Source organism: Thamnophis elegans, chromosome 1 (assembly GCF_009769535.1).
Source record: "Thamnophis elegans isolate rThaEle1 chromosome 1, rThaEle1.pri, whole genome shotgun sequence".
In the NCBI taxonomy this organism is placed as follows: domain Eukaryota; kingdom Metazoa; phylum Chordata; class Lepidosauria; order Squamata; family Colubridae; genus Thamnophis; species Thamnophis elegans.
Window position 1 is genome coordinate 115173281 of NC_045541.1, and position 16695 is coordinate 115189975.

Here is a 16695-nt window from a genome sequence, read left to right on the forward strand (position 1 = left end):
CTTCCATTTGATGCTTTATTTTCTCAGCTAATTGAGAAATATCTGTTGGTGTTTGTTCTTCAGTGCTTCCTTGTTCTTTATCTTCATCCATTTCAGCAGCCTTTTCCTCCCTTTCTTCCTCAGTTTGCTTTGGAGTCTGCAAATCATTCTTGATGTTACTCTTCTTTGTTGGTATACTCAGACCATTAGTTGCTTTCTCTTCAATTCCTATTAATTCTGCTGTAGTGAAAAAATTGTGGCTTAGAATTACACGTCGTTCGTCCATTAGCCTTTATTCACTGATATCACAGTCCAGGTATTTATGGCTTTTATGATGTTTCCTCCACTCAGTTTGGACTTTAATATCTTGTGAATTCATCGAATGTACTTGGCTTGAAAAAAAATGGAACTTTGTTATTATTTATGTTGATGGCAGTGAGAATTGCTCTATGTGCAAAAATTGAAAGATAAATTAATTTCCATATTGGAAGAATGTCTGGATAAACTGGTAGAACTAGCAGAAATGACCAAATCAACTACTTTATTGAAGCAGTTTAATCTTTTGTTAAGAAAAAAAGAATACATCCAATTTATTTTCTACTTGGAAATAGACAGACAAAAATGTAACTTTGACTTTGGGATTTGCTGGTTAGATGAGTTTATTATTATAGAAATGACTAGTATGTATTAAATATGCAAAAGTAAAATGTTGAGGCTGTATTATTATTATTAGTGGTTAATCTTTGGTGAATTTCACAGTCTTTGAGGCTGGTTGCTAGCGCAACAGCTCGAGTCCTAACCAAGGACCTAGGAACTGTTAAGGTGGTTGTTATTGTTGTTGTTGTTGTTGTTGTTGTTGTTATTATTATTATTATTATTATTATTATTTCAAGTGACCTGCCCATAACAGGTGAGAGAGGATTTGACAATTATTAATGGTAGCAGTCAAAACAGAAAAATAGCCTTTAACTTAAATGGGCTATAACAAATTAAAGCCAGAACTAGAAGAAGAGTATGTATTTACCAAATTTCCAGGCAGCTTTCCATTGTTCCAACATTGTCTTACGGATACGAACATTTTCAGATACGCTTTCTTTCTGTTTAGTGCACAGATCTTTTTCTTTTCCAGTTGGGTCAGGTGACTGTATTTCTTCCACTTGGGAAAAATCTTCAATGAGAGTGGGAAGTGATTTCCAGTGGATCATCCCCTTCTGTACTTTTTTACCTGATCCAGAAGAATTTTAATGAAAGCTAGTTAGTAATTCATTCATATTAGTTCTTATTTGCAAAAGTGATGAACAAAAACAAAGGTTAATGTCTAAATAGCAAATTTAACTATCCCTGGCTCGCTTTATATAGTGAATGATTACGGCAAAATTTTAAATTATAACAATGGCTTTTGTATTATTCAGAACAAATAGGTAATATCTGGATAGAAATGTTATTTACACATTGGAATGCTGTGAATATAGGTAGTCAAGTCATATGGAACACAAAGCAATCTGTTTTAGCTTTGAATGCTGGAGCAGACTCATTAAAGAGAGAAGGAAAAATGGAGAGTTACTTTAAAAATGTGTCAGTGTTCAAATGATGAAACTGAATTACATAATAATAAATAATAAAACTAATACATCAAATCAGGCAAACAGATGGAGTAACACAGAAAAATCATTTTGAAAATCCAGGAGAGAGTTTACATAATTAAATTATTATTTAATTTATTATTAATTCAATTATTTACATAATGAAATAGCAGTTTTTCTTCTTTCCCATCCTGACTTATGGAATGGGCAAAAAAAACCCATTCAGTTTTTGTGAGAAACTAGCTTTTCCACATGCAAAACAAATCCCTGTTGGTGACAGGGCAGGCTACGTCGCAATTTGTGGGCTGAAGATTTTTATCCATTAGCATGATCCAGAACGTGAGGCAAGCAGCATTGCACCTAGAGGAAATCCTGTGATCAGAGCCCCACCCTGTCTGTAAGACCACATGGCACCAGTAAAAAAAGGGGTAGGGCTTCAATGGAATAGTTGCGCCATCTTGGCTTTTTTGATCCCGCTTTCTCCTATGGGGAACAGTTAATCTGTATCAGGATATTTTCTTTGATTAAAGGAGAACAGCTATACCTACATCTTTCCCTGGATATAGATAGACTTACGACTGTATCTGAGCCCATGCTTTCAGTCGTAAGTCATGACAGTTGTAAAGAGGGTCATCCCAGGATTACACCTGATTTAATAGAAGATTAGATGGGCTTCTGTTTTAGGACTCCTTTGTGCCAGTCATTAAGAAAACACCATAGTTGTTAAGTGAATGCCACAGTCATTAGAATATAGAAAAACAGGATTGGAAGAGACCTTGGTAGTCTTCTAGTCCAATCACTGCTTGAGCAGGAGACCTTATTGTCAGACCTGGAAGCCATCTTTTACCTTTTGGATTTCAGGCCTGACCCATTTTCTACTGTGGGAAAATGAGACGGGGGATTATACAGAGAATAGGTGATATGTAGCCATAATAACATTCCTTCTCAGAAAGTCAAGGTCTCCTTGCCCCTGCACCTGAACAGATGTGGAGGAATCTTCCTTCATGGCAATGACTGATTGGACCATGTGATTTGGGTTTTCCCAGATGTGCCAATATGACATCTCTAAAAAAATGGAACTTTGAGGAAACTCAACCACAGAGTGTTCGTTGGGGGGTGTTACTTAGAACCCTGACACTTATACAGTTAAAGGAACCCATTATTCAGGACTATTTGTTTGCCCATTTGTTTTTTGGGAGAAAAAACCTCATAGTTTGTAGCTATTTGACCATGGGGTGCTGTAAACAACCATAAATGCAGACCAATTACCAAGTGCCCTGAGAGAAATGAGAATTATTCCTATAAAACTAAGCAAGCAAAACTAAGCAAGGGGACAGCCATATTTTTGAACTCTGTATGAGATATTAGATGGTTTAACCTAAGACAAGATGGTTTAACCTAAGGGAGTTTATGGTAATAACAAAGCTATACATTGATTAACATTCCAGGTCAGGTCAGGCTAACATTGGCAGGGAAGCAGCTGTCATGCTAAAATTGAGTATTGTTATGATAAAGATGGTGCAAATGTCCAGGAAAACAACTGCTATATAAACCATTCTATAAAACTTATATAATGTGACCAATTACCAGTGACCAATGAAAATAAGGGGCGTGGCAGGAGAATTATCTTCTTTGGAATTGTATTTAAATTTGATATTCATAGGTATTCTTTTTTCTCCTCTGTGGCTCAACATGAGCACAGGAGGGAAGCCCTTTTGCAAAAGTTCAGTAAAGTTTTTTTTATTGTTCATTGTCTCCTGATGATTCAACTGAGATGTTTTAAATCTCAAATGCCCCATGGGAGCATAGACATCAGAACTTTGAATCCAGGTCATTAACCGAATATTACTTATTATTTCAAGAAGCTATGTTAAAATATGATTAGGAAATTGTGTGAAAGAGAAATAATAGAACTTAGACTGATGCAACAATCCTAAAAAACCAAATTTAAGTAAAAATGTTTTAAATTTAAGGACACAAGTGATTAAAAACATTACAAACCCACATAGTTCCAGTTAAGGGATCTTTTTCATGTAGGATTTACAGTGAAGTAGGTATTTCTTCACTTTCCTGATTTCTATGAGAAATCATATTAGAAACAAGAGTAGTCCTCCTCACAAAAAATGTGAAAGTATGAAAATCTATCCTCTTAATTTCATTTTTTTGAAGTGATAATAATTTCCATCAAATTATTATATATTAAGATAATTTTGAAAGCAATTTTTCTCCCTCAAATGAGAATGGTGAATAAAATATGGGGGGAAATCAGCATAGTGCTCCACTCTTACTTGTCCCTTTTGGTGATTTGAAGCTCCAGATTTCTGGAGGTCTTGGGTAGCATTGTTCTAGATGTTTGTTATATTCATCATGATTATTCAGAATGATACGATCCTTCTTGGTTTTTTGATGGATAATCTTGGCAGACCCTAAAAGTATACAGAGGAAGAAAACCATTGGAACTTAGCAACATTATTTCTATATGCTGAACGCTTTTTTGTGTCCCATAAGCATGGTACAGTAGCTTGTAGTGTTTGGACAAGATCCTTTCTGCAAATCAAAGCTTAGGCACTAATTTTATTGGTTGAACATCTCTAAGTCTATAACATTTCTGGAGTCCTTTGAGGGAAATGAGAATCTGGCAATCTGACAAATGAATGAGGCCAAAGGTTAATCTGGTCTAGCATTTTATATCATTCAATGGCCAACCAGATGCATTGGAGAAACTCACAAATATGGGTTAGGAAAATAGCAATAGCGCTTAGATTTATATACCACTCCATGGTGCTTTACAGCACTCTCTGTATGGTTTTAAATGTTAGCATCTTGCTCCCAAAAATCTGCTCCTCATTTTACCGACCTCAGAAAGATAGAAGGCTAAATCAACATTGAGCCCTGCTAGGATTGAACTCCTGGCTGTGGGCAGAGTTAGCCTGCAATACTGTATTCTAACCACTGCACCACCAGGGCTCCTCAGTCTTCTGTCACCACTGCTACCTGCAATATTAAAAAGTTCCAGATAGGACAGACTGTTACACAATTCTCAAAATAAAAATATCATTGTTTTAACATCTATTCTTCTAGTAATATTTGTCATGTCTTTCGGTACACAAGATTTGATTTGACAGAATAGAATTTTCTGCAAGCTTATAGTGGAACCAATTTTGGAAGCAGACTTTCATTCCATAAAGTTAAAGCTCTTTAGTCATTCCCTGATTCTTACCAAAATAAAGCTCTTGTTCAAAGGCATTCTGAGTCACGTATGTATGTTTCCCAGTCCTGGGGTGCAGCCGTTCACGACGTTTAACAGGAGTTGCTGGTTTGAGATGTTTCATTGATATTTTTTCTGCTGTTTCATTTTGAAAGAGTTGATCATCCTCACCTATCACTGTTGTATGAAAAGATGGTAACCTGGAAGTTTTCAGTGAACATGATTTTTATGGGAAGAAAGTTAACATGATTTATATGGGAATAAATCAATAAGCATAAACAGTTGGCCAAGCTGGTTAGCTGGATAGAAATTGCCATGTTGGAGAAAATAATGCAATTTGTGTTTTATCCAAACAAATAGAACCCATCAATCCTAAATGGAGTTTATTTACTATAGTAGGGTTTTATGCTCATGGAATACTCTAATTTTATTATGCTTTCAATCCTCTTCATACAGTGCCTTGAATCACTCATGATTAAGCAGATTTATTAATAAAATAAAGTAATAAATCAAAACATTTGAATAGTTCTTATAGTTCAGATTAGAACTGGAACGGAAGCCAGAAAAAACTTCGTCTGTGCAAGAATTTATATTAAAACTTCTACAATAGCTAGACTAGATTAGAATCTCAGTTCATTCAGTGGTTTCTGTCTTCAGATCTACACACCTGCAGAGATGTTCTGACAGATGCTATCATAACAACAGGTGAGGTGGTGGGAAGACCAGCAGTGAAAAGAACTGAACGAGGAAAAACAGCTACTAAGAAAAAAAATTGGAAAACGCAGTGTCAGAAGGAAAGAGAGAGGCAGCAACCGTTTAAACAGTCATTAATTTAGTGGTAGCCAAATTCATACAAAAAAAATCCTACTTAAGAAGAACCATAGATTACAGGTAGAACTGGATATTTTTGGTGGTTTTTCCATGGTTTGTAGGTACATGTAGCTCTGTTTTCCTGTTTGTTTCATTGTGTTAATTGATCTGATAAATTGGTTAAAATTTAATTGTATCATAGAACATGAAGATATAGACCTAGATAAAGATAGTTATTTTTGCTCTGTACATGGGAGATATTTACTTTTGAGAGATTTCCCCCTTGTTTTTCCTTCCCATGTTCTCCTCCACTGTCACCAAGACAACTTTTACCTATAGTCCCTTGCTCCATTGCAAAAGGATTTTTTCCTATCTCTGCAACACAAGCTGGGGCACACAAGTAACAATTATTTCTGGGGTAAGCATAAAGGTAGGGGCCTGTCCTGCGGTGATTCTGTTGGCTATCTAAAACCATTGTTTGTACATTCTCCCCATAAATCCCCAGCTGCTGGTTTTCAAGGCCACTTGTCTATTAGCAGTGGAAGACTCAAGCTTTCCATTGCCAAAAATCTTTCCCACTTTCCTTGCCAACCCATAAGTGGTAAAAGACGCAGGGTGGGAGAAGAGGATGGGGGGAAGTGAGCTTTTACTGTGTCCGTTCTCTAGGCATTTCCCAGAGATAGGAGAAGGAGCCTCCTCCTGTCAATTCTCCAGTCTGATGTGGGTGGAAGGAGTAGTGGGGCAGATAAAAGGATCAGTTCAGTCATGGGGAGGGGTGTGTGATTGGGGAGGTGATATTTGATTGTTTGATAAAGTTTAATAAAAGTTCCCGGACTTGTTCTTTTCAAAATCTTTGGACCTGGTTTATGTTTTGCTACAGATTCACCATCTTACTAGTGTTGTCCCTTCATTTTTCAAATCTAAAGAATGGGCCAGAGAAACAACCCATTTAATCATAAAAGCAGTGTAGGCAATCCTCGATTTACAACAGGTCATTTAGTGACCATTCAACGTTATAACAGCACTGAAAAAAGTGACATTACCATTTTTCACACTTATGACTGTTGTGTTGCAGTGCCCCCATGTTCACGTGATCAAAAAAAGGTTCTGGGTAAGTGGTTCATATTTATGATGTTTTTTTTATTTATGACACTGTTGTCCCAGTGTCCTGGGATTATGTGATCAGCTTTGCGATCCTCTGACTAGCAAAGTGAAGGGAGAATCCAGATTCATTTAACAACCATGTTACTAACATAATGAATGGAATGACTCACTTAACAACTGTGGCAAGAAAATTTGTAAAATGGGGCAAACTCACTTAACAATTTTTTCACTTGGCAACATAAATTTTGGGCTCACCCAAGGATTACCAGTATAGTATATTCCATGCATCCTTAATTGGAAGTAAATTATATAGAACTTGCTGAGATTCACACCTTATTGAAAGATTTATATCGGGAGGAAATGTAATAATATCCATGGAGTCTTTGGTGCCCTCTGAGCTTGGTTGTTTGTTGGCAGATGTTTCATTACCCAACTAGGTAACATCATCAGTGCTAGTGAGTGTCGGATTTGCTCCCCGTTTATATACCACAGCTTGGCCAAACTGAGTTGGTACATGCCGGAGTTGGTGAAGGTATGGTTTATCTCCTTGGAAGTTCCTTGGTTAAGTTTTTCTTTTCTTTTTTATTGTTTGTTTGGTATCATGCTTATCTGGGTATTGATTATCTGGGACTTAACTTTTTATTGTCTCTTTTGAATGGTGTGTCAATGTGGTTTATCTCCATGTGTCTATTGATGACTGATCGAAGAACCGCCAAGGAGAAAACCACACCCCACCAAGACAGGCAAGGCAAACAACTGCATATTAACAGGGAGCAAACTCCACATTCACTAACACTGATGATGGTATATAGTTGGTTAATGAAGCATTTGTAAGCAAACAACCAAACTTAGAGAGCACCAAGCACTCCAAAACTCAATCCCAAGTTACATATTTTCTTCTATTGTAATAATAACTATTGTGTCCTACCTATAGTAAGCAGAGAGAGGGGTCTCTGGCTTCTTTTGTTCATCTCTGTGAATAGGACCTCCTTCCCCTGTTTCCTCAGTTAGAATTCCATCCAGTAATTCCACATCATTTTCACAAGGGAGTACATATCTGATGCTGTTCCAGTCGTACTTTTGTTTCTTGAAATGCTTTAGCTTACCCTGAACCCAACCTCCCCAAGAGGTTTGATTGTTCACAATCCATTGAGCTGTTGTTTTGCTTATCTTGGTTAACAGCCTTTCTTCCCACCCCAGATTTTCTTGTTCGGGTTCATCCTCGATTGTGAATTTGGGCTGTCTTTTCTTACTTGAGTCTTCTACCTTCTCAAGGGGTTTGGTTAGGAATGACTGGATATTTGGAAGGTCAGAAGGAGGAGGAGAAGGAGGAGGAGGAATGGGTACCAGCAAGGTGGTCTCCGCTTGAGTACTCTCTACTTTGGCTTCCCAGATAAAATCTTCTAAGAACAGAGGGAGATTACCAGTGGTTTCTTTGACATGAGCCATTTCTGCTTCCTTCAAATGAGGTAATCTTCTCAAGTAATTCATTTTTCTTGGTTTCCTTAGCTTTTTAGGCATAACATTTTCATCTCTACATTGACCAATAATAGTGGAAAAATCATATAGCCCTTTAGGGTCATAATCTTTATAAGCTAAAGCTGATGGCTTAATGGTTTCTTTGGAAAAATGAATGCTCTTGGATACATTCTTAAGACATTGTTTCTGATATTGCGCATAATGCCCCTCATCATGGCTAAAATGTTGCTGATACATAAAAGGCATTTTGGCCTTCATCGCAGACAACATAGCTTGGTATGACGGCAAGTTCTTACTGTCAACTTTGACTTTTAAAGTGGACTCAGAAGGAAAGACATTTTGGCTGTTGAAAAGATTAGATGCCTCCATTTTATCAAGACTGGTAAGATTTTTGACTAGTGTCAAGGTAGTTTTTTTAAAGCAAACATTTCAAAAAAAAAAAAAAAAATTGCCCCATTCCACTCTTCTGCTGAGACAGTTCAGATTTCCCTGTGCCACAAAAGGAAGATAAATATGCCTTAATGTTAACAATAACACATTTCAGATAACACATTTCACATTTCAGAGCCGAGGTGGCGCAGTGGTTAGGGTGCAGTATTGCAGGCCACTTCAGCTGACTGTTATCTGCAGTTCAGCGGTCGGTTCCAATCTCACCCGCTCAAGGTTGATTCAGCCTTCCATCCTTCCGAGGTGGGTGAAATGAGGACCCAGACTGTGGGGGCGATATGCTGACTCTGTAAACCGCTTCGAGAGGGCTGAAAGCCCTATGAAGCGGTATATAAGTCTAACTGCTATTGCTATAACAAACAAGGTAAGCAAAACCCAGATAAATTTGAGGTCAGTCCAACTTCCTGTTGCCATCACAAAATATTTATGTTATCTGGTAATAAAAACCTGTTTCAGGTGGAATGGAGAGTTGGAATCCACATGGTGATCTATTCATCTATAGCCAATCTATATGGAATAGGACATGGCCAAATAAAATGTCAGCATTTACAGTGGGACATAAAAGTATTTAGTCAGCCACCAATTGTGCAAGTTCTCCCACTTAAAAAGATCAGAGAGGCCTGTAATTAACATCATAGGTGGACCTCAACTATGAGAGACAAAATGAGAAAACAAATCCAGACAATCACATTGTCTGATTTGGAAAGAATTTTTTTGCAAATTATGGTGCAAAATAAGTATTTGGTCACCTACAAACAAGCAAGATTTCTGGCTCTCACAGACCTGTAATTTCTTCTTTAAGACGCTCCTCTGTCCTCCACTCATTACCTGTATTAATGGCACCTGTTTGAACTTGTTAGCAGTATAAAAGACACCTGTCCACAACCTCAAACAGTCACACTCCAAACTCCACTGTGGTGAAGACAAAAGAGCTGTCGAAGGACACCAGAAACAAAATTGTATACCTGCACCAGGCTGGGAAGACTGAATCTGCAATAGGCAAGCAGCTTGGTGTGAAGAAATCAACTGTGGGAGCAATAATGAGAAAATGGAAGACATACAAGACCACTGATAATCTCCCTCGATTTGGGGCTCCACGCAAGATCTCACCCCATGGGGTCAAAATAATCACAAGAACGGTGAGCAAAAATCCCAGAACCACACGGGGGGACCTAGTGAATGACCTGCAGAGAGCTGGGACCAACGTAACAAAGGCTACCATCAGTAACACACTACACCGCCAGGGACTCAGATCCTGAAGTGCCAGACGTGTCCCCCTGCTTAAGCCAGTACATGTCCGGGCCCGTCTGACATTTGCTAGAGAGCATTTGGATGACCCAGAAGAGGATTGGGAGAATGTCATATGGTCAGATGAAACCAAAGTAGAACTGTTTGGTAGAAACACAACTCGTTGTGTTTGGAGGAGAGAGAATGCTGAGTTGCATCCAAAGAACACCATACCTACTGTGAAGCACGGGGGGTGGCAACATCATGCTTTGGGGCTGTTTCTCTGCAAAGGGACCAGGACGACTGATCCGTGCACAGGAAAGAATGAATGGGGCCATGTATCGTGAGATTTTGAGTGCAAACCTCCTTCCATCACTCCTTGGAAGGGCGGCATATAAATCGAATAAACCTCAACCTCAAACCATCAGCAAGGGCTTTGAAGATGAAAAGTAGCTGCGTCTTTCAGCATGACAATGATCCCAAACACATTGCCTGGGCAATGAAGGAGTGGCTTCGTAAGAAGCATTTCAAGGTCCTGGAGTGGCCTAGCCAGTCTCCAGATCTCAACCCCATAGAAAACTTTTGGAGGGAGTTGAAAGTCCGTGTTGTCCAGCGACAGCCCCAAAACATCACTGCTCTAGAGGAGATCTGCAGGGAGGAATGGACCAACATACCAACAACAGTGTGTGCCAACCTTGGGAAAACGTTTGACCTCTGTCATCGCCAACAACGCATATATAACAAAGTATTGAGATGAACTTTTGATATTGACCAAACACTTATTTTCCACCATAACTTGCAAAAAAATTCTTTCCAAATCAAACAATGTGATTGTCTGGATTTGTTTTCTCATTTTGTCTCTCATAGTTGAGGTCTACCTATGATGTCAATTAAAGATTCTCATCTTTTTAAGTGGGAGAACTTGCACAACTGGTGGCTGACTAAATACTTTCTGGGTGGTGCTTAACTATTGTATTTTGCCGTGGCACGACAAAACTGCGCTCGTCAAAATAGAGGTGATAAAATCACATCGCTAAAGCCGCGACGTCATCACCGCGCGTCATCACCGCCGCGACAACAGCGCAGCAACAGAAGGGCGCTTTAAAATGGCGCCGCGGCAGAAAGCCGATTTCAATTAAGGTAAGGGTTAGGATTAGGTTTAGGGTTAGGTTTAGGGTTAGGTTTAGGGTTAGGTTTAGGGTTAGGTTTAGGGTACTGAGTGCTTGGGAATGCGCTGATTTGCCCTCCGCGATTATGTCATTGCGGTAGGGTTGCGTTTTTCCTTAGCGCTTCAAACGCCGCGAATTAGTCTTCGTGCTTATGTCTCCGCGGATAAGGGCTTCGCGGATTTGTGGTGGAACCGTATTTTGCCTCTGGATATTCATCACAAAAAAAAACAGCACTGAGAAACCATAATTGATGAGAGCGTCCAGTTTCTTTGCCATTGCTTTGTTACACAATGTTTCTCTGTTGTAAAAGTTACTTAGCCTGAGTTAGGAACATTAATCTTCTGAATTTGCAATTCTACCACATGCTTAGAAGGTTGAGGGTGGAAGAAAGATGGTTGTAATCAGGGGTGGGCTTCAAAAATTTCAGCAGTGGGTTCTCTGCCCCGTTGCTGGATGGGTGTGGCCATGGTAGGCGTGGCCTAGTCAGCCTCTTGCACCAAGGCCGGGGGGCATTTTCACCTTCTGCAGGCTCTGGAGGCTTTCCTCGAGACTCCAGGAGGATGAAAACTGCCTCCCCCAGGTTCCAGAGGCCCTCTGGAGGCTGGAAATGAGCCCATCTCTAGGCTTCCGGAACTTATGGAAGGCCTGTTTTTCCCCCTTCTTGAGCCTCCATTTGGGCCCTGCAGTTACCTCGCATCCAAAATGGGGCACATGGAGACTCCTGGGAGGGGAGGGGTGGTGGAGGGTGGAGGAGCCAGCTAGGGGTGGGATTTGGAGGTTCTCCGAACCAGCCATAATATTAGCTACGGGTTCTCCTGAACCCGGGCTAACCCATAGCAGCCCACCCCTGGTTGTAATCCTTATAATTAACTCCTCCTAAAAGCCTTTTTTATTCTATCTGCATTTTAGTTTACTATTTATTTTCAGATCCTTTTCCCCCTTAGCCCCATCTTGTACTCTAAGTGTCTTTTTATTATTGCAATTATTAGGTCAATTGTTTTTGTAGAAAGAACAAAATGTGGAGAAAGAAGAAGAAACAGCAGGTAGCAATAGCACTTACTGCTTCGCAGTGCTTTATAGCCCTCTCTAAGCGGTTTACAGCCTATTGCCCCCAACAATTCATCCTCATTTTACCAAACTTGGAAGGATGGAAGGCTGAGTCAACCTTGAGCCCGTGAGATTCAAACTGCCAAATTACTGGCAACTGGAAGTCAGCAGAAGTAGCCTGCAATCCTGCATTTTAACCACTGCCCCATCACAGCTCAGATAAACAGACTTCATCAATACCTCTGAAACAACAAAAAGTTATAGGTACCACAGAAGCAAACAAGCCTCTTCTCTAAGTAACATTATCTCACTTCATTTATCCAATAAGTATGAACCTCTTGAGATGGACTTATGGGCTGAAACCAATAAATAGATTAAATTTTATAGTTAGGCATAGTCTACTGAAGCACAAACCATTCTTTCAATCCTTGACTTGGAAACCACAATTAAAAACAAAGCAAATTCTCTAAAAGAATATTTTGCAAAATTTACTGAGAGTTAATCAAACAAAACTGTTCAGCTTCCCAAAGAAACTGATCTGCATCTCTATATTGTTCCACACAAATAGCTGGCAGCTGGAAGAAGTCCCCGGACCCAGCGGTGTAACGCAGCTCCATCAGCAGCAATGCTTGGGATTGGGCCTGCTGCGGAGCCCTCGGATGAAATACCCACCACCCCGTCCCTACCAGCGTGTGTGCTGGCTAGCTTTTGCGCAGCAGCACGAAGAGCGCTGGACCTTGATGGGCCAAGTTCCCATTGACAAATGTCATATAGTCTTATATTTTCACATTTTACTTAAATTTTAGGTACCACCACACTTTTGTAATTTTAGAGGTTATCACATTTTATATAATGTTATAGACTGTGTTATAACCTAGCTATAGGTTGCCCCTTTTGATTCTCACTCACAAATTCTATTCCAGTTATTTCAAAAATCCATTTTAACTTTCTCTTAAATTTTATTAGGATTCCCTCAGTTGCACTTAATATGATCTTTGTGGTATCAACAACACAGTATATTCTTCATTTACACTATTTTTTCCTTCTCGTTTCCTGTTTAGAATGTACACAATGATATTTTAAATAGGATACTCTTTTCATTACCACAATGGATATTTGCTAGTCCCTATATTAAATTAATACAGGTCACTCTGCTTATGTTTCTGATGAGAATCAGAAAAGAAACTGTTTCTAGGTGCTACACCCAAATTCAATAAATTCAGAATATCCACTCTATTAAAATAGTCATTTAGATAATTCCACCTAATTACTGTATAGGTAGCAAAGCTTTGTATTTACCTTCAAATTAATTATTTCAAAACTCCAATTTGCAGAGCCATCACAAGTTTTCAAAAGACTTTGGATCTGACTGTTTACAGTGGTTGCCTAGCTACAAAGATGCATTTGCATACTGACCATTTTGATTTGTTGATTTTAAATATAGCTCTCTCCAGTTCTGGCCATTTGGTATCAAATATTTCATTAGACAATTTCTCTTAAAAGTTAAAAATACTCAGCAAAACCCTGACTGGCTTTCTTGGCTAGCAAGGAAAGACACTGGAGAATATATTTCCAGGGATACAAAATTTCAGCTAAGGAGTTTTATTATGATCATTAGAAAAGAATTCCAGTCACTGCTGTGTATCAAAGGTAAACTGCACTTAAAATAAATAGTTTTCATATGTCTTGAGTCTCTTTCTTTCATACACTTACAGAAAGATTTTGCTCTCCTGGGGATTAAAGTTCCTTTGCAATATTTTGTAAAAGTCTTGGTATAATACCAGGTTGTTTAAAGGTAAAGGTTCCCCTCACACATATGTGGTCGTTCCTGACTCTAGGGGGCAGTGCTCATCTCCGTTTCAAAGTCAGCTTAGGACAGAAAACTTTATTGTACAACAAACGTTTGATATAATTTGCAGTTGTTTATTAATGTTATATTCAGCTTTGCATGAGAAAAATCTAAATAATATTAATTATTATTAGCATTTCAAACAATAGCTAACAATGACATAATGCCTCTAACCATTACAGTGTTAAGCACCTCTAGTCAATACTGCAGAAATACAACCCTATAGCACTGAGGTGGCGCAGTGGTTAGGGTGCAGTACTACAGGCCACTTCAGCTGACTTTTATCTGCAGTTCAGTGGTTCTAATCTCACCGACTCAAGGTTGACTCAGCCTTCCATCCTTCCGAGGTGGGTGAAATGAGGACCCGGATTGTTGTTGGGGGCAATATGCTGACTCTGTAAACCGCTTAGAGAGGGCTGAAAGCCCTATGAAGCAGTATATAAGTCTAACTGCTATTGCTATTGCTATATAAGCTATGACTTATAATAATAAAACCCTTTTGTTAGATCGGGTGAACAGATGAGACAGATTCAGGCTTCAGTGACAAACAACAGCTTTTATCAGACAACTGTTTACAAATCCAGCACCCGAATGTCTGACAGCTAGCCCTTCTAGAGGGAGCTGTCATATGTCTCGACCAATCGGCTTTGAGTATTTTCCCGCGGGATTGAAGGACCTTGGTGGAGCCTGTCAGTATGTAATACCTTTTTGGGGGGAAAAAACAGACCTTAAATATGTATCAGGTACAGTATGTGAATGTATATTAATATAGAATAAAAATCTTGGTCATCATTCATTGTTAATTTCTGGGAAATTTCTACCATTCAGAACCTGCTTCGAACATTATAATTTTCTGTCCAAAGGGCCACTTATCTTTGGAGCTCCTGAGGAATGAAAAGGAACAAGAAAGGAAACCTCCCAAAGAAACACCAGATCTGGAAGAAGTCCACAATGGAATATTGCCTTTCACCTGTATTATTCTGGTTTTCAGTTTGCACCAATGAAGGCATTAAGAAATTGGGAGAATGCTTTATGTCAGTGTTTCTCAATCTAAACAACTTAAAGATGTGTGGTCTTCAATTCTCAGAATTTCCCAGCCAGTCAAACTGGCTGAGGATTTGTAGGAGTTGAAATCCACACATTTATAAATTGCCTAGGTTGAGAAACACTGCTTTAAGCTTTCTCTTTTAGGCGGTAGCCCCAATTTTAATCAATCATCTACATTCTTATGTGGCAGTAACAACAGGAGTCAACAGGAAAGGAGTCAAAAACAAGTCAAGCTAGCAGCCACAATCATGCAGCCAAATAGTCCTTTTTAACAAGTGATGAAAGAAATGTCCTTCTGGGTTGAGCTCCAAGTGGGGAAAAAGACACTGGAGACATGGAGGCTGCTTGGAAAGATGGTTTATTGTTGGACAGGGCCACATGGCTTGAGCCCTGAACAGAAAAGGTGATCACATGCTTCAATGTTGGTGGAGAAGAAGAGAAGGGCTGAAGGAGGGGCTTGCTAGGCTTTTTATACCCTGTTTAGTCCCACCCCCTTGTTTCCTGTTCGTGTGTAAGAAATGTATTCTGATTGGTTATCAGACTCCCATGGGGCCATGCAGGGGCTACTTTCTAGGCTGTTTTGAATCCAGGTATAGATGAGTTCTCAGATGCCATGTGATCAGTTGAGTAAAGTTCCAACATTCCTTCCCCCTGCAGCTGCAGTGGAGAAGTCTTTATTATGTAAAAGGGACTAGCTGGCCTTCTCAATGGCCCAGTGGGGATGGGCAGAAAGCTACAGGCAACTATTCTGTCTTTTAAAACTGTTTCTTTTCACATCCAGGGAAATATTCTGCCTTTTCAATATTTCCTAGGATATTTCATTTTTCCAGGAGAGGATGATATCTTGGGGGGGGGGGGGAATGAAACTTCAATCATGCAGCTGGGGCTGCCATCTTGACCTTTCCCTCTTTAGAAATTTCTACTGTCTGCGAATTATAAAACATATTTTGGTTTGAGAATTCAGGACAGTCTGAATCTTTGTCTTTCCAGCCTTACAGAGCCCTTAAGCTTGGTTACATAAGTACCGTACTTTTCGGAGTATAAGATGCACCTTTTTACCCCCCAAAAGAGGCTGAAAATCTGGGTGTGTCATATACTCTGAATGTAACTCCACCCATCCGCTCCGCGCATCCCATTTTCGGGGGGTTCCATGCGGCGGGGATCCTCACCTTCACATGGCGCCTGATTCCTGAAGCTGCCTGGGGAACTGCGATGAAAGCCTTTTCAATGGAAGCATTCTGGGGCTGCAGGCTCCCTTCCCCGATTCCAAAAAGGGCGCGTGCAGAGGCCAAACAAGTGCATCGTGTTTCAGGTGGCAGGCAGTTCCAGCACGCGTTGCCACCTGAAAATGCTTTCCTTCCCAGTTCCCCAGTGCACATCGCAAAGCCACGCGCCCTCCTCTTGCACAGGGGCAAATGACACACGCGCCCTTCCACGGGTCAAACAGACGCTCAATAATAGCCCAGTTGACAAGTTAAAAAATATGAAGGGTGGCACAGGGTCAAATGGAAATGACTAAAATCAAGTAGAGATGGCAGCAGTGGCATCGAGCAACCAAGAAGTCCAGGTGACCGGCAGATCCAGAAACAGCTATGGGTTGTCATGGGAAGCAGAAATGGGTTAGAGCAGATGTTCAGTACTGCGAACAGAACTGAGTATCTGAGAACAATACTATTGCATGTCTATATAGCAGCGAAGTCCAGGAAGTTCAGTGGAATTTAGCTGCAAATAAATTTAAATAACGCG

The 16695-nt window shown here is 39.8% G+C and overlaps 1 protein-coding gene across 1 annotated transcript in view; it reads right to left on the reverse strand.

Moving 5' to 3' along the window:
• HEATR4 (HEAT repeat containing 4) overlaps positions 1 to 16695 on the reverse strand; it is a 50043-nt gene that overhangs the window by 33053 nt on the left and 295 nt on the right. The window contains exons 2-4 of the mRNA XM_032228631.1: positions 4783 to 4970; positions 3851 to 3988; positions 1004 to 1204 (exon numbers count right to left, since the gene is read on the reverse strand). Of these exons, the coding sequence (XP_032084522.1) occupies positions 1004 to 1204; positions 3851 to 3988; positions 4783 to 4894 (451 nt within the window). The 5' untranslated portion in view covers positions 4895 to 4970. The remainder of the gene's footprint in view (positions 1 to 1003; positions 1205 to 3850; positions 3989 to 4782; positions 4971 to 16695) is intronic.